The following is a 22,211-nucleotide window of genomic DNA, read 5'->3' as shown; positions in this document are numbered from 1 at the left end:
GGAAGCAGCCCCTGAGTCCAGCCAGAGCCTCCAGTGGTCTGTTGGCACTGTCTGGTGGGCACCAGCTTATCAGGTGCCCTTCCTGGGCAGCTGAAACACATCCTTTGGCTCAGTTGCTCAGAGACCATCTCAGCACTTTTTGGTGAAGTGCCAGGTGATGGTCCCCTCTGCCCTCTGTGCTGAGAAGTGCCCCTGCTCACTGCGGGGCACTCTGCAGGTGAGCAGAGGCCATGGAAGGGGTGGGGGACATGGGACCCCAACTGCCTTGGAGGACAGACACCCCCCCCCGCCCCCCCCCCCACTGTCCCTAAACACACACCAAGAACAGGCTAATTCAGGATGTGCTGCCTGGGTTCTGTCAGTGATGACAAAGAATTCAGAGGGTGAGAGGAAGAGGGAGAGGGGTAACAGAAGTCAGGGTCTGGCAGCAGTGTTTTTCTTTGTTTTTATCAAAGAGTTTGGCATCCATGTCCGAACAAACTCCTTGGCTCACAAGCAGCCTGGTTCCCATGGGAGTTGCCCACCGTGAGAGAGGGGTGGGTGAAGCAGCAGGGTGTGGGGAGCCGTGTGTGTCTGTGTGTGTCTGTGTGTGTGTGTGTGAGAGAGAGAGAGACAGAGAGACAGAGAGACAGAGAGACAGAGAGCGCACACATGCACGCGCCAGGGTAGAAGAATGAGGTGGGGCGCGCCAGCACTAGGATCCCCAATTTGGGGTCTGTAGGTTGGAGCAGGTTTTAGCTACAGCAGCAGGGACTAGAGATAAACTCCATGAAAATCCAGCTGAGTCAGCTGACTGAGCCAGGGACAGGCTGGGGACCCAGCCACTCTGCTGCTTGCTAACTGGCAAATAGCAGATGACAGAGGTTCAAGGAAAATGTGTAAGATCAAAAAATGAATTGAGTCAAGACCTCTATTTTAGTTTTTGACAGTCAAGAAGCAACTTGTAGGACATGAAGGTTATGAGGGAACAGAGTGGGAGGGACCTAGCCTTCCCCCAGGGCTTTGAACTTGGACTTCACAGGTCTGGCCAGTGCCGCCCAGGCCACTAGCCACATTCCCTCTCCCTGGGGGGCCCTCCTCAAGGCAAAGAGCAGTCGGTGGACCTCTTTGTTCTCACCCTAGCCCTTTAATAATCTGCTGTGGATTCTGTATCCACGTGACTGGGTCCAGAGGGGGTGAGCATAGTGTGGGGCCACTGAGAGCTGGGTGCAAAGAGGGAGGCTCTCATCCAGGTGGGAGGGAAGAGGAGCAGGAAGACAGGAGGGAGAGGACAGAGCTGAGCAGGAGACTAGGCGGGGAGAGGAGAGGAAGAAGAGCCACAAGCAGGCAGGAAAGGTGCCTGGTGGGCTTTCTCTGTTTAAAATTGTTGGAAAGCTTTTTTCTTTGGAGATACTTGGTGTAAGCAGAGTCTTCAGTTATTTCAGAGTCCCAAAGGAGACAGTTTGGAGCATAAGCACCGGTTTAGCAGATGCATTAATCATTGTTAGGACCAGGAGCCTTGGAACCATCAGCGGAAGGGCTGTAACTGGGGAAAGGGCCGTCTCGGGGGAGACTGGCTGCCAGGCTCCTCCGTGGCATCAGCTGCCTTGCCAGCACAGAGGGATGGGAAGGTGTGTGGAAGAACAGGGTTGGGGACGCCTCTGCAGCAGCCTTTGGGAGAAGAGACTCCCATCCCTCATCCTTGCCGGGCAGAGTCGCCAGAGACCAGCGTCAAAGGACCAGTTCCAGCCCCCAGCCCGCCCAGTCTGAGTGTCTAGGCGGTTGAGGGGGTAGTTCTGCCAGCCGCCAGGCACACCACGACTTCTGGTGTTAAACTTGCCTGAAACCTTTGGTAAAGATGCTCAAAAGGAGAGATGCTTCCCTGACTTCCACCGATGGTGGGGGTGGAGGATTAGGTTAAGCGGTGTCTGAGAACACTAAGAAAGGTACTAACCTGTAGGCAGCACTCTTACTTCTTTAAATCTTGTTTCGGCTTTTACTCAGCTTTTAAAACGTAGTGACGAGCTGCTCTGGTGTGTGCTTAGGCACAAGTGTCGTGAAGTCCCTGAGGGTACTTACTAATAAGAAGGTTGACAGGAAGGGCATGCAGGGGCATCTGCTCATCTAACCAGGGAAGCTCTGCGTTCTGTGGGGGCAGCGGGCTGAGCCCGAGTGCCCAGAGGAGACGAGCAGCTTGCCAAGCGGGCGTATGAACCTCCGTGTGGATGAGCCGAGGGGCCGTGGCCTCTGTTCCTGCTTTTAGGGCCAAGGGACCGGAATTGGGAACCACACAGGACCCCCTGAGCTGAGCTGCTCCCCAGAAGTTCTGTGGCAGAACCCATGTGAGGGTCCTCCTAGCCAGGCTAGGACCGTTGTTCTAGAAGTAGTAAGCAGATCGTGAGACTTGAACCCATCTGCGGGACTGTGTTCTTAACAACCATTTGCCAAGGTTCTTTTGCCGACACCCTAACCCAGTGCTGAGCTCTCCACACTAACATGGCATCCACCGGACCCAGTCCCCAGCCAACCCCAGTAAATGACCAAAGGAGCGTAGGGGAAGGTCAGAAATAGGTTTGTTAAAAACGTGTCGGGTAGATTTCTGAGCTGCAGAGACCTGCATAAGCATAGTACAGCCTGGTTGTCCTCAGTCCCGGAGTAAAATCCTTGCTGGCCCCCGTGGTGGAATTCAGTGCCAGCGCCTCACCATATTCTGCGGAGAGCTGGCCTGTCCAGGCCCTGTGCTGCCCACTCAAGCTCGTGCTCTGAGGGATCGCGGGGGCACCCAGCTTGGGCCTGCTCCCTAGGCGGAACACCCACTTGACTAACACCAACTCCTCCAGCCTGGGGCTGGGATGGTGAAGTGGGCCGGGTCTTACAGCCTGGACAGAGGGCCCGATGGTTCTCAGAGGACAAGAAGGGTCTGGCATCCTCGGAGGAGCTCAGGGTCCACAGTTGGGCACTTGGATGTGCCACTAGAGGCTGCCGAGGCCCCTGGGGCCCTCCACTGGGGGGGGGGGGGTTGGAAAAGAGAACATGGGGTGTGGTGTGGACCCCACATCTGTTTTAGTTCCTGGCAACTCTGGCTCATGAATGCTTTTTGCATTTTCAAACTGTCTGCAGTGTGCATAAAGAGAGGTGTGTTCATTTGGCCTTGGGTTCACCTGGCGCTTACTGACCTCCACGTTTGCCCAGCAGTGTGCCCCACGCTGGGCCCCAAAAGACCACAGGTCACACTCGGTCCTTGCCCTGGCAACTGGAGCCTTACCTGACACAGTCCTGGGGCTGCTTGCTACCTCCTCCACTACCTCTTGGATTCCACCCCTTTGCCACTTTAGGGAACCCACCCTTCATTCTGCCACAGCTGGTCACACCCCGAGACACATCTGTCCCTTTGTGGACTGCGTAGATAAATAGGGATTTGAGTTTGGAGACCGGTAAGGGACCTTCACACTCACCCCTGCCCTGTGTATGTGAGCGGCAGTCAAACGCATGGAACGCAGGTTTCTCACCCCAACCAATCCTGGCTTTGTAAGAACACGCTAGTTCTCATACGCTAGGAAAGCTGTTACAGGTAACTGGAGCTTAACTTTCTTAAGCTCAAAACATGTGAATTCCCAGATTTTGTGTGCTCAGTGAGGCTGGGGTGGGGGCAGTGGTCACTTAATGGTTTCTCTTATTCCATCTGAATAAGTGGTAGAATTGAGAGGGACCCACCAAGCCCAGGCTCTGGGGCAAGGGGAGTTGGGGAATTGGATGTGGGGACAGGAAGAGCTTAGACACGTGAGTTTTGCCAGTGGGCGACATGAAATCACAGTGTGCCTCCAGCACGTAGCAGAGCGTATCCCATAGGAAGAACCTGGCTGTATTCACTGAGGGAAGGAAGGACAAACTCCTGGGTGACAGTCCTCTCTCTGTGCAGACTCCTCGGTGAGCCGTAGAGAGTAAATGAGCTGCAGCCTTCCCGTAGTCCCTCTGGAAGCCTCAGTTCTCCGTCCTCTCTGTTCTCATACTTCTTTCCTTCTCTCTCTGTCCCTCTTTTTTAGGGCTTTGAAGACCCCAAGGACAAGTGAGTAACATGCCCTTCTTTATTCCTGCTCTCTTGGCCTGGAGGATAGGCCCACATTCGTCTTATAGCTCAGTTTCCCTGCATTGCTTGGGGAGTGAGGCCACACAGCCTTGGCTGAGAATGACCAGAGCACTGCAGCTGACAGATGGGCAGCCCAGGAGCCCAGGGCAGAGAGGCTGGGCTCGGCACTGCCCGTTTGTAATCTTCCCACAAACACATACGTGGACATACGTGTGCACTCACAACTGCATACGTGCATGCTCTTCACATGCCTGTGTGCACGCACACACACGTGCCTGCTGCTCTCAGCAAAATGCAGACCTTGCACGTTGGTCACCAGGTCTGGCCACATCCTGGTGCCTTGAGGGAATGTGCTCCTCTTTCTCTTCCATTTCCTGGTTCTTGGGGGCTGTCAGAAACCCCACTCAAGGACTAGGCATCACCTTGAGTGATGGGCTTTTAGTTTGGCACCCTGATCATGACACCTGCTTCCCAGAGGGTGCCCTGGGCCGGGTTAAAGCAGTGGGGTAGCTCACAGCCCCTGGGGCAGCAGTCTTGCCTCTGGATCTTGGCCTTTATTTCAGGATGATGGTACCGCTGGAGAGTGAAGAGCAGAGACTGTTAGCTGTGGGGAAAAACAATGAAAACTTTGATGATAAGTCATATTATACTATAATAATATATGAGTAGAGTCAGAAAAGCCTTACTGTCGGCGAGGCCCTTCAGCCAGAAGGTCAGACACTGGCAGCTTTCTGTGCATGTGTGCAGTTAAGAAGCGGGGGGACTTGGGTTCCGGATCTCAGTCCCAGCTTCCCCAGCCCTTATTAGGACCTTTCTAATGGGCCTGGGTGCATGGGCTCAAGTGGGCCCTCTTGCGGCGCCCCCTGGTGGTCAGCCTGCCGTGTGTCTGCGTGTCTTGCTCCCCAGGAACGCCCAGGAAAGTGCAAACCCCGAGGATGAAGTGGACGAATTTCTGGGCCGTGCCATTGACGCCAGGAGCATCGACAGGCTGCGGTCTGAGCATGTCCGCAAGTTCCTCTTGACCTTCAGGGAGCCTGACTTAGAGAAGAAGGTACAGCACCATGGGTGGGAACGAGGCCCTGGGCAGAACCAGAACCAGGGGGAGGGGACAGGACAATAGAAGGCTCCCTTCTGCTCTCCATCACCATGGAAAGAGCCCTTTGTCTCCGTTCCCTCTGCTCCGATGCCATGCTACCCAGTAGATGGAGATTTTAGGGGGACTTTCATGGTCAGAAGAGAGAAGTCTTCACTTCCTCATGTCTCCATTTCCTTATCTGGAAAATGGGGATATTTAACATACCTTCTTCATAGGGTCATAGTGAGTATTAAATAAATCCATATATAGAAAGCACATAAGATAGTATTGGCCACATAGATGTTCCGTGAATGTCCATTGCTGTTTATGTTATTTTTATTGTTGCTATTTTTGCTATCATTATCATCACCAGTGGATCCCCCTGCTGCCTCTGGCACACTGGAAAACATTTGGAAGAGGCAGTCAGTTGTGATCTCTTTGTCCCATCTCCTTAAATTGTGACTGAGAGGTTGGGTGACTTGCTCTAGGCCACCAGTGAAGTAGTGAAAGAGCCAGAACCAGACCTTGGTCCAGGGTCTTTGCCCACGCCACGGCGTTTCCCCAGTGTTGAGTTAAAACGGGCTGGTGTGGACTCACGTCATCGTCCAGTGAGGCAAGCCTAGGAGGCAAGCACTGTTCACCAGCAGTTAATGGAACTGAGTCACAAAGCACCCTCTCTGGTGACTCTGTGCCAGCACAGCCTCTGTTCCCACCGCCTATTGGTGTCTTGGGAGGAGCTGGGGCTGGGAGCTGGGCCCTCAGAGACGAGCTCTGTGATTTTGGGTGAGCCTCATGTCCTCTCTGAGCCCCAGCTCGCTCACCTGGGAAGTAGCAGCTATATAGGTCCAGTACCTACGTCCATGCATAAGGATGCCATAGACCTGATATGTGTCCTAGCACGCAGATGGCACTCCGTGATGTGAGCCATGATCGTGACGAGTTACTCTCATGGTGACCCGACCTACAGGAAGTTTCTGGTTTGACACAATTCAACTGTCCTCCCCAACAGGCACCACTTTATAGTGCTTTGGACTGGTTTCTTGAGCACCAAGGCTAGTGCTGGTTCTTCCAGGTCTCCAGGTCTTGGGAGTGTCTGGGGTGGAGCGGGGCTGGAGTGGACGGGGCCAGGTGTCTCTGCCCCTCTCACCCCGCACATCCCTCTCAGTACTCCAAGCAGGTGGATGACCGATTCGGTGCCTATGTGGCATGTGCCTCGCTTGTCTTCCTCTTCATCTGCTTTGTCCAGATCACCATCGTGCCCCAGTAAGTACCGTCCCTCTGGCTGTGGGGCTTCAAGGGTGGGAGGGGAGGTCATGTAGGAGAGCAGAGGCGGAGGTCTGCGCTAAGCCTGTTTAGACAGGGAGAAGTTTCCAAATGTGTCCTCGGTGGGACCGGGAAGCTACAAGTCTGACTCCCTTGTGACAGAGAGGTGAGTTGCTCCTTCCAGGGTGGGAGACTTCCCTCTGGGCGCTGCCTTGCTGCATGAGAGACTCCTTGTCGGCACTTCGTCATCTTGGCCCATTGTACCCACACTGCGGCTGCCCGTTAAATCACCCAAAAGTACTCAGGTTTGCTTCTGTGTGACCTTTGGTTCTTGCAAAATCATCAATACGTCTTCAAAAGATAAGGGTTTTCTGCAACTCTGGGTATTTCAAAGAATGGATTTCTGGTTCTGATGGCTTTCCTCAAAGAGATATTCTAGAATGCTTCCAAGGACTGACTGTGTCCCTTACAGAGGCCTGTGGCTTCTGAGGAACCACTCGGATGTTGCCAGTGGGCTTTTTGAGATGAAGTGTTAGGGACATAGTCACAGTAGAGTCACATCTAAACAGGAAAGATAACTGCTCCATGTCTGTTTGCGTGTGTGTGTATACATTTGTATGTGTGTGTGCCCATGTCTGTACACACATTTGTTACTTCTTATGCAACCTTTCAAACATACAGAAAAGTAATTAATATAAGCAGCACCCATCCCCTATACTGTAAAGTATAACTATTGTTGATATTTTATAATTTATCTGTTTCTTTTCTGCTTATTTAAATTTTAGACAAAAGGACATTCCCCCCCTCCCCTCAAAAACCCTCAATACAGTCCTATTTTAAGGGCTTTCCCTTCTTAACCACAGTGCCTTATACACCAGACAAAATTAGCAGCGGTTCTCTGCAGTCGTGTAACACCAAGTCCATGTTCAGATTTCCAAAATTGTCTCCCAACGTCTTCAACTGTTTATTCATAGCCAGGATCTACCCAGGACCCACTGGTTGTGTTCAGTTATGTCTCCTAAGTCCAACTTGATCCAGAAGGGGCCCCTCATCCCAATGCCTTCTACTCTTCATTTTGAAATAATTATAGACTTATAAAAAAGTGACAAGAGTATTATGGAGGGTTTCTGTACATCCTTCATCCAGTTTTCCCTCATGTTGACCACTTACATAACTGTAGTGTGATGGTCGAAACCAGGAGATTAACGCTGGCATGACACACTAGTAACTGGGGTGACACTAGTAACTAGTGACCGTAATCTAATTCCGTCAGTGTTGCCCCTAATGGCCTTTTTGTGTCCCAGGGGCCAGTCCAGGATCCCACATTGCATTTACCTCTTCTGTCTCCTTGGCCCCAGCTAATCTGTGATACTTCCTCAGCTTTTATTTGTCTTTTGTGGCCTTAACACCCTTGATGAGTACTGGCCAATTAATGTGCAGATATCTCAATTTGTGCTTGTCTGATGTTTTCTCATGATTAGACTGAGGTTATGCTTTTTTGACAAGAATCCCGTACAAGTGATGTGTCCTTCTTAGTGCATGTTATCAGGAGGTACACAATGCCTTCATGTCTTGCTGCTCAAAGCCTTGAATTTTTAATGACACGTTGTTGCAGAGATAGCCTTTACATGTGTACCCACTATGACTCTGTCAGGATACCAGACACTGGCAGCCAGTTCCACTCTGGTTGTGCAGCTGATGCCCATTGCCCCACACACGGAGGTGGTGCAGGGCTGGTGGGACTGTGGGTCCTTATTGCCACAGGATCCAATTTTTCTGGTATTGAAATGGAGCTACAGGTATAAATAGGCAACCTAGTCCTTCTGTCCCACTGCACCTGCTAGTCCAGTTAGCTTGGGCGCATAACCCTGCCTCTGGGCCGCTTTTCTTTTTCTGCAGCATGGCTTGTGGGCGGGGTTTTCCTCCTTCCCTGCTCTGCCCACAGTGGCTTCATTCCCCCTGGCCGCAGCTCTGAGTTGCTAAGGCATTGACGGAAGTCTTTCTCTAGCAGTCCTTTCTCTACGGAAGCAGGAAAGACCTACTTTAAAGGTCTTTCTTTCCCTCTGAAGAGAGTTCTCTACCTTGTTCTATTTGTGTAAGGCATCTAAGTGCTGGCCTCTGGGGGAGCCTGGAACACAGACGCCCTTTGGATGCCTCTCTAGAGGTATTCACCTGCCTTTTCAAGTCATCCACTTGCCTTTAACTGGCTCACAACGCCTGGCATCTCTAGGCCATTCTCACACCCTGAAAGGGAAAAGGGACTTCTGTGGTCTCCTGATATGATGGTGTGTACCTTGGCCAGCCCCTGCCCCAGGAGGGCCAAACGAAGGTTCCAGGTGGAAAGTCACTGGCCACTCTTTTGTCTGAGGATTCTGGCCCATGGTGAAAGTCACCCGTGATCTGCCTCGGGAAGAAGGGGCGGGGGGGGGGGGTTCCTTGCATTTTCTTGCTGAACTGGCTGAAGAGCAGGGGAGCAAAACTGAGTAGGACTTGGTGTGGGGCTTGGCAGGGGACAAGATTTAGGGACTCTCTCCTCTAGAAGGATACATCACTGATGTTTCTCAGAGTGTCTGGTCAGGCTGCTGACAAATGCATTTTTAAAAATGATGGCTGTTTATCAAATCTGTTTCCAGCTTTCACAGTTAATCCTAGCTGAGAGTAACTACTTGGAGGGAATAACCAGGTGATTTTTAAAACAGGTCCTTAATTAGGCAAAATATTGAGCAGGTGACACTTGCTTCTCCCTTTAGTGCCCCCCCCCTCTGCAGGCTTCTGCTCCCCACAGGGAGGTGCGGGGAGGTGGCAAGGACAGGAGCCAGACCATTACGGAGGGGTCCTGAATCAGTTCTCAAGGCTGTGTAAGCCCTTCTTAGTGAATCAGGGGCTAGAAAAGACTGGGCAATGGATTCAGGGGGAATGGAGCAACTTCCTTTTCCTTCCGGAGGTTTTCAGGGCCCCAGAATTCCCCACCTCCTCTCTTTTTCCAGCTCCGTGTTCATGTTGAGTTTCTACCTGACCTGTTTCCTGCTGCTGACCTTGGTGGTGTTTGTGTCCGTGATTTATTCCTGCGTGAAGGTGAGTCTAGCTCGCACCTGAGCCCCCAGCCACCTTCTTCCCTCCCTCCCCAGCCCACTGATAAGGAGCTCCTCCCAGGAGCCCAGGAGTCACCCTTGGGGTCAGGGGTACATTATGCTGGGGCACAACTCTTGATTGGCATTGGCAGCAAGCTCGACTATAGGGAGCACTTTGTCAGTGGAGCCTTATTTGTGTTGGCTACTTTAATCTGCCTTTGCAAATCTTTGCAACAAGGAGATAGTGTCACTGCCTCTTCTGTCTGTCCCCTTGGTATCCGGTAGGATGAAGGAAGGGCACCTAGCACATGCCTGCTTGGAGCAATGGTCAATAAATATTTGCTAAAAGGCTGAGTGTGGAAGAGACCTCTCTCAACACCCCCTTCAGTGTCCCCATGTGCCTGGAATTGGCTCTGGGGGGACCACAGGGATGATGGCTTTTGAATCGCCCATCATATAGATGAGGAGAGTGGCCCAGAGTGGTTCAGTGTTTCAAACAGGGCCACACAGCTAATAATGTGGGCAGAAAATCCTATTCTGTGTTTTTCTCCCCTGCCTCCTCTTAGGCAGGCTGTGCCCTTCAGGAGACCTGGCCACAAGCCATTCTGGTCTGTGGTGGAAATCACTCAGGTTCCCCTTTGCTTTGTCCACCAAGCCTTTCCGTCATTTCCTTCCCTAGTGGTTTAAGACTTCCCTGATGGGACAGCCTGGCCCCAGAAAGCACTCTGTCCTCAGGCAGGGACAAGCCCCTCTGGCTTCTGCTGTAACCATTTCTCTGCTCCTCCTCAACACTCACTTGGAGCCAAGCCCTGGACAGGGTGGGGGGCAGACTCTGCCATCATTCCCTACACACACTGCAGTAAGAACCACATTCTTCTTCTGGAAGGATTGGACCTTTGTCACCTCCAGAGTCCCCTTTCTCTCTCCACACTCAAAGCAGGGTATTTTGTTAGATTGTTAATTGTTTAATTACCTAATGGTCAAGTTCTTGGTAGACTAATTGTCAGAATTGGAAGCCCCCCCCCCACCCCCCAACTGGGAATCCTCCGGAGTGGTTTAGCCCTCCCCCTGAGCGGATACAGAAGGTGACACCCCGAGGGAGGCAGGGTGGGCCTGGGTCAGTTGGCGTGTTGAGCTGTGTGCTTGGCCAGTGACTTCACTGCCTCGTAGGGTTTAATCCTAGTCCCCTGCCTCTCCACCAGCTCCTTCCTCAAGTCTGTGTTGAGTCACCTCCTGCCTTTTGGTCTTTCTGTTGTCTTGCCCCTACACCTCACTCCCAACCTGCTTTTTCCCTCGGGAGCACTTCCACTTTCTCTATCTCGTGGCTGTGAAAGTACATGGTACATTCACAGTAGCCAAAAGGGGGAAACAACACAAATGTCCATCAACAGATGAATAGATAAGCAAAAATGGTATATCTACGCAATGGACTGTCACCTACCCACAGAAGGGAATGGAGTTCTGACACACGCTACAATATGGATGAACCTTGAAAACATGCTTAAAGAAGCCAGACTCAAAGGGACATATATTGTATGATTCCACTTGTATAGAATATCTGGAATAGGCAAATTCATAGAGACAGAAAGCAGATAGAGGGTCCTGAGGTTGTCAGGATGGGGAATGGAGAATTAGTGCTTCGTGGGTGCAGAGTTTCTGTATCGAGTGATGGAAGGGTTTTGGAACTAGGGCATTTTGGAAATAGAGTGGTAATGGTTTGCACATTATGCATATAATTAATGCCACTAATTTGTACAGTTAAAATGCAAATTTTTTATCTTTTTTAAAAGTTTATTTACTAATTTGAGAGAGAGCCAGAGTGTGAGCAGAGAGGGGGACACAGAATCCAAAGCAGGCTCCAGGATCTGAGCTGTCAGCACAAAGCCCGATGCGGGGCTCAAACTCACAAGCCGTGAGATTATGACCTGAGCCGAAGTCAGACGCTTAACTGACTGAGCCACCCAGGCACCCAAAATGCAAATTTTATGGTACATGTATTTTACCACAGTAAAGTCACAACAACCTAAGAAAAAAGGTGCACCATAGCTAAAAAGGCCTTGTAAACATTCTTTACCTGAACATCCAAAAGAATCGTCTTTTTTTTTTTTAAGTTTTTTTTTTTTTCAACGTTTATTTATTTTTGGGACAGAGAGAGACAGCATGAACGGGGGAGGGGCAGAGAGAGAGGGAGACACAGAATCGGAAACAGGCTCCAGGCTCTGAGCCATCAGCCCAGAGCCTGACGTGGGGCTCGAACCCACGGACCGCGAGATCTTGACCTGGCTGAAGTCGGACGCTTAACCGACTGCGCCACCCAGGCGCCCCAAGAATCGTCTTTTTAAGTTATAAATTGAGGCAAAGTCATTGTTTGACGTACCCAATGAGCTTATTCAAGTCTGAATCAAAGCTATATGTAGTCTACAATTTTAAAACTAGAATCTAGACTTCTCTCTTTCCTGTTCCCTGCTTTGAGAAATCTGAGCTGCTCTGACTTCATTTATGTTTCCTGATTGGCATGTGTTCCTGATGGTAGGGGGGAGTGGAGGTGGGGGAGGAAGGCTCATGGCCCCGCCTGCACTGGCTATTTTGAGTTAATACTTTGTCCAGTGAATTCTTTTTGCCACTGTTCGAGATTATTTATGAAAATCATTCCTGCCTCCTTGTGTTTTTTTGAATCTATCTATTTTGTAATCAATGTCACCTTCAATAATTTTATTCTCAATTCCTTTATCCAGCTCAATGATTTTTCTAACGCTTCTGTGGTGGCCAGGGTTCCCTCGGCGGGAGAGCCTGGTGGATGGAGTGCCTGTCCCCCACCCACTCCATCCCTCGCCCCTCTGCACACACCCCCCTCAACGAGGAGAGGCTGCTGCTTCCAGCTTATAGATATAGAGCTTCTATAAACTATTTAGGAGAAAAGTGCTCCCTGGCGTAACAAATCTGACACCTGCTGATTTGGGCCTTTGGGCCAGGAGTCAAGTAGACTGTAGTACCCACCTTGAGGTCCTCACTGCATTTCCCTGCACCACCCCCCCACCACCACCTCTGATGCGCCATCTTCTCAGTATTTCTCCACTTTCTGGGAAGTAGACCCTCACTGGAGAAGTTGTCTGTAGCTTGAACTCCTCTTCCATTTCATTATTCTTTCCTCTTCCATGTGCATGAACTGTTTGCACACTGAGATGTGACAGGGGTACTTCTCTGGCATCTGTGCAGCAGGGGGGACTGGCCTCGCTTTCCCTAATGCCGGGGGTGGCCTGTCCCGGACCCCACTGCACACTGCCTGCAGGTGCACGGACTAAAAGTTGATTTTATCACCTTTTCAAGGTATTGCCCTATAGCTGACTGAACTGGAATTTTCCGTGTCGTTCTGTTTTCACTTCGAAAACACTTGCCCTTTAGCAGAACCCAGACATTTCTCATCTTACTTGCACAGTTTTTCAGGAGTCATGGGCAGTGACTTTCTGATGAGATATGACAGTTCTAAATTACCCGCAGCATGAGCCCAGCGGATCCAAAGCCAGGCAGCTCTGTCAGACATGGTTTCTTTCTCTTTTCCATTTGTTTTCCCATTTCCCCAATACAGCGTGGCCTTCCTTGCTCAAATGTCGATGTTTTCACCTTTTTGTAGAGAGAAATGTGAAGAAAGTATCGACTGAATTAGTCGGATTAGCCAAGTTAGTTGTGTCAGCTGTCTGTCAGGGAATGGCTTCCTGGGTCCTTTTTGTAGGAAAGTTTTTCTGGAACTTCCCACCGAGTGCTCCGATGGCCTTTTCATGGTGGGCCTGTTTGGTCCTTTCCTGACACAGCGTGATCTGGTTCACAGACATCTCTGGGGACTTGGGGCTAACCTGGTGTCTTGGTCTCCTGGCCTCGCTGCTGAGAGCATCAGCTTCCCTTCAGGGCCCCGCGGTCTCTGGGCTGCTTTGCCCTAAGGATCATCCCTGGAGCACTTCTTTTCTTCTGGCGATGCCGTCTCAGAAGGGCAGTCTGAGCATCTGCACACGTCGCTCCTCCCTTCCCTTGGCATCTGTGCTGCCCTGGGCCCCACAGCTGCTTGTCTTAGAAAAAGCCATGCTGAGGGGCGCCTGGGTGGCTCAGTTGGTGAAGCGTCTGTCTTCAGCTCGGGTCACGATCTCACGGTTTGTGGGTTTGAGCCCCGTGTCGGGCTCTGTGCTGACAGCTCAGAGCCTTTAGCTGCTTCAGATTCTGTGTCTCCCTCTCTCTCTGTCTTTCCCTCACTCATGCTCTGTCTCTCAAAAATAAATAAACGTTAAAAAAATTAAAAAAGAGGGGCGCCTGGGTGGCTTGGTCGGTTAAGCGTCCGACTTCGGCTCAGGTCATGATCTCAAGGTCCGTGAGATCGAGCCCCGCGTCGGGCTCTGTGCTGACCGTTCAGAGCCTGGAGCCTGTTTCAGATTCTGTGTCTCCCTCTCTCTCTGCCCCTCCCCTGTTCATGCTCTGTCTCTCTCTGTCTCAAAAATAAATAAACGTTAAAAAAATTTTTTTTTTTTTATTTAAAAAGAAAAGAAAAAGCCACGCTGCATCCCTCCTTGCCATCACACAAGGGTCTGGACTCAGAATCTCAAATTGGAAATGGCTGGAGCAGTGAAGCAGCCCAGACACCCACCTGAGACTGGAATCCCTTTATGATAATAAGGATGGGCTGGCCTCTGCTTGATTACCTTCAGGGATGGTGAACTCAGTCATGTCTCCTGAGTACAGCCTCTCCTCTTTTTGGGCACCTCTGACTGTTCCATCAGCCTCCCTGTGACTTCTGCCCCATCCTCCTATGCTTGTTTCTGACAATGCTAGCATTTCTGCTACCTCCACTTAGATGGGTAGAAGAGGTTGGCTGCCTCCTTTCCCCACCTTCTGGTCTGGGCCCCCTGTCTTTACTGTGGCTCATTAGCACGTTCTTACTTGGAAGGCCAGACTCCTTTCCTGCATTTTGGAGCTTGGGAGTAGATAGGCACAGAAGGAGTACTTGGCCACATAGCTCTTGGCGTGTGTGTGCATGCTTGCGTGCACAGGTGTATACATGTGTGTATTTAAATCTCCATCCTCCAGGCTGCTGGCTCCTCTTAGCTTGTCTCCCACAGACTCCCGGGACCTGACTGCCTGAGCTCCTGGGAACCGTGGCCAGGGCTGCTTCTAGGCTCTGTGTGCTCTGCGCAGTCACCAGAAACCTCTTCTCCCTCCCTGCAGCCTGAAGTCCACCACCGCACCCCCCTGCCCTTGCTGGCACTTCTTTCTACTCCAGCCTGGCTACTGTCCCCAGTTTCTGAAATAGGGTCTTACTACACTACAGTACCTCTTACCTCTTAGGTATCTTCTGTCCTGTGGGGACTTTAGAGCCCCACACTCACCTTCTCCTAGCATGCTCAGGGGCACGTTTTGTCCATTAGAGGATACATTTTGCCAGACACACGTTTCTTTGGGGATAGAGAGCGTTTCACTCCAGGAGGCGTATCTTCAGTTCATCCCATGGCTGTTGAGCCAGGCAGTTGAGGGTCCACATCGCAGCTCTGCACTTGGAGCTGTGTTTTCTAAGCTTTGAAGAGGGCGTTTATCATATCCATACTGCAGATGGGGTCAGTGAGGCTCAGAGAGGTTAGGCAGCTTTCCTGAAGCCCTGGGGCTAGGAGGTGCCATAGCTGGGATTTAAACCCCAGTGGTTCTAGATTCCAGAGCCACAGTCCTTCCTCCCAAAGACACTGCTTTTGTTAATATGTCCATTTGACCCCAAGGAGTGCAGTGGTGTGGAGCCTGCCTTGTTTGGCCTCTGCAGTTTTTATATCTTAAAAAAAAAAAAAATGTCGTAAAGTAGGAGCTACTGCTTTTTAAAATCAGTTTCTTGTCAAAAAGGCTGTTTTCTTCATTTTTTTCCCCATTAGATTTCATCACCTTTTTTCATCTCTGCAATACCCTGACCCCACATCACAGAACCAGGACCCCAGGCTGGTCATCAATTTGCCTGGAGGTTTTCAGAGTGGCCGAGATCAAAACTGTCCTTCACCCCAGTCATGGTTTATTAATTATGTTCCCACTCCTGTATTTCATGTTGAATTGATTTGAGTTCATCGGACTGGGAATGTACTGGTTTGGAATTTTTTTTTAATCTTTTTGTTTTTGTTTTTGTTTTTGTTTTTTGAGCTCTAATTGTGAGTGAGCAGGCATTGAACAATTGTTTGCACAGGCACAATTATCCTGCTGGAAAAAAAAAAAAATAGTCTCCAAGATCTGGTGGCAACTGTGATGCATCTCTGTGAGAAAACTCTGTCCAGGTGAAGACGTTCACCGTCCGCACTGGGATTAATATGATGGGAGTTAGGGTCAACATACAGATGAACTTTTTGACTACAGGAGATAAGATACCCTATATCAACTGATACCAGAGCAGGATGTCAAATCTTCTGGAGATTTGAAGTTTTAAAGTGAAGAGCAGGTCTTTTTAAAGGATGACAAAGGAAATCGGCTTGTAGCAAGCCAGTGCATTAAAAGCCAATCATTTGTTAGATGTGAAGTACTTTTCCAGCCTGAATTTTAAAAATAGCCTGCAGTTCTTCTCCCCGCCTCTGGGTGGCCCCTGTGGGGCTCCTGGTCCCACCTTCCCCGGGAAGCAAGCCCGTGTGCACATCCTGTTCCCCAGCCAATTTCTAATAACTAATAACTTTTGCCTATATCTCATCGGTGAGTGCAAAATAATAAAAGAAACCCTTCAATTGATGGATAGGGTGATTAGAACTGAAATTATTTAAATAACATGGGGCGGGGGATAGGATGGAATGGCAACATTTCAAGCAGACAAAAATTAGAAACCATCTGTCATACCTTTTCAGAGTGGGATCCTCATGCTAGTGCCAGAACACTTTCCCCATCTATGAAAAAAAAGTCCTTCAATAGGAAACAGGGATTTTCACTCTTACTGGCAATAGAGCTCTTTAAAAATGCAAATATTAACTAAATTTTCTATTGAATTTAGTAGCTCACAAAGCACTTTGGTATGCATCATTTCACCGAGTCTTCATGGCCACCTTGGGAGATAGATCTCCCCTACATATAAATAGGAAAGCTGCAGCTCAGAGCCCTTGATGATTTTCCCAGGGTCAGGCAGCTGGTAAGAACTGTTTAATAAGTTCCTTATTGAGATACAATTCACATCTATAAGATGCACCTTTATGAAGGTGGATGAAACTGTAATTCAGTAGTTTTTAGTATATTCATAAAGTTGGGCAACTGTTAACCACTATAATTCCAGAACATTGTCATCATCCTGAAAAGAAACCCCATACCTGTTAGCAGTCGCTGTTCATTCCCTGCTCGCCACAGCCCCTGGCAGCCTCAAACTCTCCTTTCTGTCCGTATGAATTTGCCTGAACTCCTACAACGTGTGGCCTTTTGAGATTGTCTTCTTTCACTTAGCATATACTCTCAAGGCTCACCCGTGTCATATCATGTAAAAACCTTTTGTTCCTTTTCATGGCCAAATGACATTCCATTCTGTGGAAATATCACATTTAGTTTATCGAGTAGTTTCCACTTTCAAGCTATAATGAATAGTACTGCTATGAACATTTGTATACGAGGTTTTACATGGACTTACGTTTTCAGTTCTCTTGGGTATATACCTACAAGTACAGTTGTTGGGTCATATGGTAACTGTTGATCATTTTGAGAAACTGCCAACCTGTTTTCCAAAGCACCTGCACTATTTTACATTCCCACCAGCAATGGATGAGGATTCCGATATCCCTATGTCCTTACCAACACTTACTATCACCTGACTTTTGGATTATAGCCATCCTGGTGGGTGTGAGCTGGTATCTCATGTTTTTGATATGCATTTCCCTGATGACTCACAACAAACATCTTTTCATGTCATGTGCTCATTGGCCATTTGTATAGATTCTTTGGAGAGATACCTATCCAAATCATTGTCCCATTTTTAAATTGGGTTGTCTTATTGTTGAGTTGGAAGAGCTCCTTGTATACTGTAGTCCCCCCCTTATCCATGATTTCATTTATTATGGTTTCAGTTCCTGTGGTCTGGAAACAGATGACCCTCCTTCTGACGTATCGTCAGAAGGTCAGTAGTAGCCTAACACTACCTCACGGTGCCTACATCATTCACCTCACTTCCTCACATCACGTAGGCATTTTATCATCTCACATCGTCAGCAGAAGGGCGAATCCAATAAGATATTTTCAGAGAGAGGAGAGACCACATTCACATAACTTTTATTGTAGTATATTTTTGTAATTGTTCTACGTTTGTATTAGTTATTGTTATTAATGTCTAACCATGCCTAATTTATAAATTAAACTTTATGCTAAGTGTATGTATATAGGACAAAGCATAGTATATATGCATTTCTGTACTGTCTACAATTTTAGGCCTCTGGCGGGGGGGGTCTTGGAATATATCCCCACGCATAAGAGGAGACTACTGTATTCTGGTTGCAGCACCCTTATTAGAGATATGGTTTGCAACAATTTTCTCCTATTCTCTGGGTTATCTTTTTGCTTTCTTTCTTAAATGGTACATAATACAGAATTCTCCGTTGTAACCTTTTTAAATGTACAGTTCAGCAGCATTAAATGCATTCACTCTCTGGTGCAACCATCATCACTGTCTGTCTCCAGAACTTTTTCATCTTCCCAAACTGAACCTCTATACCCATTAACCAATTAACTCCCCACTCTGCCTTTACTCCTGGCACCCGCCATGGTGGACAAAGCCAACTGTGTAGATACAGTGGACTGGGTCATTTAGCTACCAAAACTGAGGTGGGTCTCTGGTTGGACATGCTGTTTGTCTAATTGAAGGAAATGTAGGGAGGGTAGGTGAGGGGAAACAGGAGATCAATGGGAGTCCTGAACAAAAGGTTCACTTAATTCACTTGTCTAGGGCCCCACCCTCCTGCTCACATGCTACTCTGTCCCCTTCTCACAAGCCCATTTCCTCCCTTCAGACCCTAAGTTTTCTCCAAGTCCTCAGACCCACAGCTTCTTACTGCCAAGAAGCCTTCCGACCCTCCTTGGGAAAGTTCTGGGTCCTTCCAGGCTTCCTTAACTGCCTGATTGTAACCCTGACCGGCCCAGAACTCACATGGCGGATTCATGTGCCTTTTCCTCTGTTCTGCTGGGGGCAGGATAGCACCTTTCCTTCCACCACGCCTCTCTCCCCTGTAAGCTTCCCAGGTAGACTCACTCCTGGCCAGCCACAGATTCTGTGCTGTCGTCGGCCGGGAGCAGTGGGTCAGTGGTGTGAGCCATTGCACACTTGCACACTAGGAGGGCATTCAGAAAGGACCTGGGGTTATGCTGGCACGAGACAAAGGTGGAGGGGAGGGACGGCTCCCCCAGTTCCTCTGTGGCGGTCTGGAGAGTCCTCACTGAATTCTGTTCTGTCTCTCTCTCCCTCCTCTTCCCTTGGTTCAGCTCTTCCCGGCCCCGCTGCAGACCCTTTCCAGGAAGATCGTGCGGTCCAAGACGAACAGCACCCTAGTCGGAGTGTTCACCATCACCCTGGTGTTCCTGTCGGCTTTTGTCAACATGGTAGGTGCTCTACCCCCCCACGCCTCCCTGGAGCTCCCTCTCCCCCAGAATTTCTTATTTGGTCTTCCCCTCAGGTCTGGATTCAGATTTGACTCCTAAAGCCTCTCACACAGGCTTTTAGTTCCTTGCTCTCAAGGCTGGAGGGACCAGAAAGACTCAGGAAGTCCCCAGGGGACGTTTACGAGCCCTAGCCTGGGCAGCCGGGCCAACCTTGCCGGCTCCCTGACTTCTTCCAGGCTCCTCTCCTGTCCCCCCTGTCAGTGTCAGGCTGCACCTGAGACCAGGGTGGACAGACACCCGCTGCCCTGTGGAGATGGGCTGTCCTCGCCTGGCCCCCACAGCTGACCCTCTCCCCTGCTGCCCCTAGTTCATGTGTAACTCCAAGGACCTGTTTGGCTGCCTGGCGGACGAGCACAACATCAGCACCAGCCAGGTCAACGCGTGCCATGTGGTGGAGTCGGCAGTCAACTACAGCCTGGGTGACGAGCAGGGCTTCTGCAGCAGCCCCCGGCCCAACTGCAACTTCCCCGAGGTAATGGGCAGGGGGCTCTGGGTGCAGACAGACCCCTCTGCCCCGCTCCCTCTCTGCCTTTGGCTGCTCTGGGGGAGTCAAGGGCTCTCAAGCTCACAGCCATCCCAGAGACCTTGTCCCAGTCTCTCAGTCCGTGTGCCGTACATCAGTGAATGAGGCCAGCCTTCTCCATGCAACAGTAAAACAGCATGCTTGCCATGGGCCAGGCACTGTGCTGAGTATTTGACATAGATTTACTCATTTCGTCCTCACAGCAGCCCTTTGACATAGACACTGTTAACGTCTTTTTTACACAGATGAAAGTGAGGCACAGAGAGGGTAAGTCGCTTGCCCAAGGTCACACAGCTAGGAAGCGGTAAAGCCAGAGCTTTCACCCAGGTCCTCTGGCTCCAGAATTCTTAGCCTTAACCTGAGGGCAGAGCTGTTTGTGGACCCTTCACTTTGGAGCAGGCCTGCCTCAGGAGAACCTGCCTGAGCTTCTCTGCTATGGGCCAGAGAGCAGGGAGGGAAGCAAAGGAACCCAGTCCCAACCCGGTACTGCCATCAAGGTCATCCATTTCAAAGTGTACATACAATTCAGTGGCTTTTAGGATATTCACAGATGTGTGCAGCCATCGTCGTAATCTAGATAGAACATTTTCATCACCCCCAAAGAAATCATACCCATAGGTTATTGGGTTTAAACACTGAGAACCCTTAGAGAGCAGCATGCATTAAGTGCCGATGGTATGTGCGGTGCGTCATTCACCTTTTCCTCAGGAAGCTCTCCGAGCCTGAGGCCAGGCTTCCAGCCCAGGGCATCTACTGCATGCCATACCCCAGCTGCCTTCGGGGCTCTCACGGAACCTGTGAGGTGATGGTAGTTGTTACCCTTTTCTGGGGAAAGTCCAAGCTTTCATCCAGTTCCAAAAGGGCCCCGTGACTCACACAAAGGTCCAGAACTGCAATGAGGGCCGCCGGGGCAGTCACAGAGCTGGCCTCCCTCCCCCAGCCCTGGGAAGGAGCCCGATCCATCTCCCCTGTACAGATGGGACAAGGGAACCTCCATGAAGGGCAGGACTCCCGCCAGCATTCACCTAGACAAGTGCCTGTCTTCCACCTGCCGCTGGGTCCGGCTGAGCCCTCCCAACCTGCCGGGGCGGTGGAGGGGGGAGCAGCCGAGTCTCCCTTCTGCCTCTGCTCCCTCGTGCAGCTGGCGGAGCTCACAGGAGCTGCTGCTTGAGGGCTGTTTGCTGAGAAGCAGGGGCTTGTTTGATCTTACAGTTGCCCCTTGGTGGCTGCTGCTTCATGGCAGATGCTGAGGAGTGGGCGAAGAGAGTGGGGATGGTGGCTGCAGGGCTTATTCCGGCTCCTCACCTGAGGGAGATGGTTGGTCCCAGCCTTCAGCCCTCACCAGTCTGACCAGTTCCAGTCCCACTGACCCCAGGCCTTGATGACTACAGAGCTCTCAGGCTCACATGTCTTCTGATTCAGCAACTCCTCCCAGATCCCAAGGCCTTTGGGGATACCACCTGTAAGCCTTGGCCTCCTGGCTGTCTGGCTCAGGGTCTGAATGGGCATCCAGGCTGGCCCTGGGGGCTCCCTCCCCGCACCTCCCCCCCCGCCCCCAAGGACAGGATTATTATCCTTGGGGCTGTTTTTATCTGGGTGGACCCCCCCCCCACTCCTTCCTCTGCCCCTGTTCCAGGTAGTGGCTTGAGGCTGGCCCCTCCCAGGGGGCCCTCTGTATCCCCTCTCTGGGTTCCTGAAGGCCTGAAGAGGCTCAAGGTCCAACCTGGGAGCGTCCCCCACTGCCATTTGGCCTCCAGCCCAAAGCAGAGGAAGTGCATAGTGAGTCTGAGTGCCTGACTCAGAAGTCACGATGCTAAATTTAAAAGAAAGAACAAAATAACGACGGTGGCATGTCTAGGATTAGCATCAGGGGACAACAGAGCAGAAAGGAACCTCCAAGGTCTCTGGTTCAGCTCCTTATTGTCTGAGAAAGAAACCGAGGCTCCAAGACCAGAAGGGACTTCCCCAGGGTAAATCGTGTAGGGACACAATCCTTGGTCTGCAGCCTTCTGGGCCAGACAGATTCAGAACTTTGGAATTTTTCAGAGTTTGAAAGAGTATCTCACACCCCCAGCGTAGCCTGGGCAGCACCTGATAATGAAATACAGTAATATTTCTGCAGGAAAATGTTTGAATCGTCTCCAGAAGCAGGCTAAAGATGATAATTAGCATCACATCACGTGGGACAGTCTTTGTCACCAAATAAGGCCAGTTCAGATGTTGCCACCACATTAGTCATGAAAATAGTTTCGGTTTGCAAACCGTGGGATTTCACGTTGCAGGTCAGGGGCTGGGGCCTGTGCTCTCTGCAGTTACTGAGGGCACCAGGTGCTTCCTCTCATGGAATGGCAGCGGTGAGACCGTGACATTGGAGCTTTTGCAGATGGGGAAAATGAGGCTTAGAAAAGTTGAATAAATGGCGCAAGTCACACCAACAGTCCACAATGAATCAGAGTTACGACTCAAGTCTGCCTGAGCCTGGAGCTCTGCTCTAACCACTGGGCGCTGCTGCCAGCATTGGCCAGACTCAGCCTAGAGCCCCATCTTCTGGTTCCTAACCAGGGCCCTTCTGGTTTCGTCACAAGTTCCCAT

At 50.4% G+C, this 22,211-nt stretch overlaps 1 protein-coding gene and 1 long non-coding RNA gene across 5 annotated transcripts in view; one reads left to right on the top strand and one right to left on the bottom strand.

Annotated features, from left to right (window-relative positions):
• ADCY5 (adenylate cyclase 5) overlaps positions 1-22,211 on the top strand; it is a 146,334-nt gene that overhangs the window by 111,964 nt on the left and 12,159 nt on the right. For all 4 annotated transcript variants that reach the window (XM_027061012.2, XM_053220949.1, XM_053220951.1 and 1 more), the window contains 6 exons: positions 4,023-4,045; positions 4,973-5,117; positions 6,307-6,404; positions 9,392-9,479; positions 18,920-19,036; positions 19,404-19,568. In XM_027061012.2, the coding sequence (XP_026916813.1) occupies positions 4,023-4,045; positions 4,973-5,117; positions 6,307-6,404; positions 9,392-9,479; positions 18,920-19,036; positions 19,404-19,568 (636 nt within the window). The remainder of the gene's footprint in view (positions 1-4,022; positions 4,046-4,972; positions 5,118-6,306; positions 6,405-9,391; positions 9,480-18,919; positions 19,037-19,403; positions 19,569-22,211) is intronic.
• On the bottom strand, positions 16,308-20,380 carry LOC128315199 (uncharacterized). The gene is made up of 4 exons (XR_008297700.1): positions 20,317-20,380; positions 18,588-18,768; positions 16,771-16,978; positions 16,308-16,356 (listed from the first exon to the last, which is right to left on the bottom strand). It is a non-coding gene; the product is annotated as an uncharacterized LOC128315199 (long non-coding RNA).

This window comes from Acinonyx jubatus, chromosome C2, assembly GCF_027475565.1.
Source record: "Acinonyx jubatus isolate Ajub_Pintada_27869175 chromosome C2, VMU_Ajub_asm_v1.0, whole genome shotgun sequence".
Lineage (NCBI taxonomy): Eukaryota > Metazoa > Chordata > Mammalia > Carnivora > Felidae > Acinonyx > Acinonyx jubatus.
This window is presented reverse-complemented; position numbering and strand designations above follow the sequence as displayed.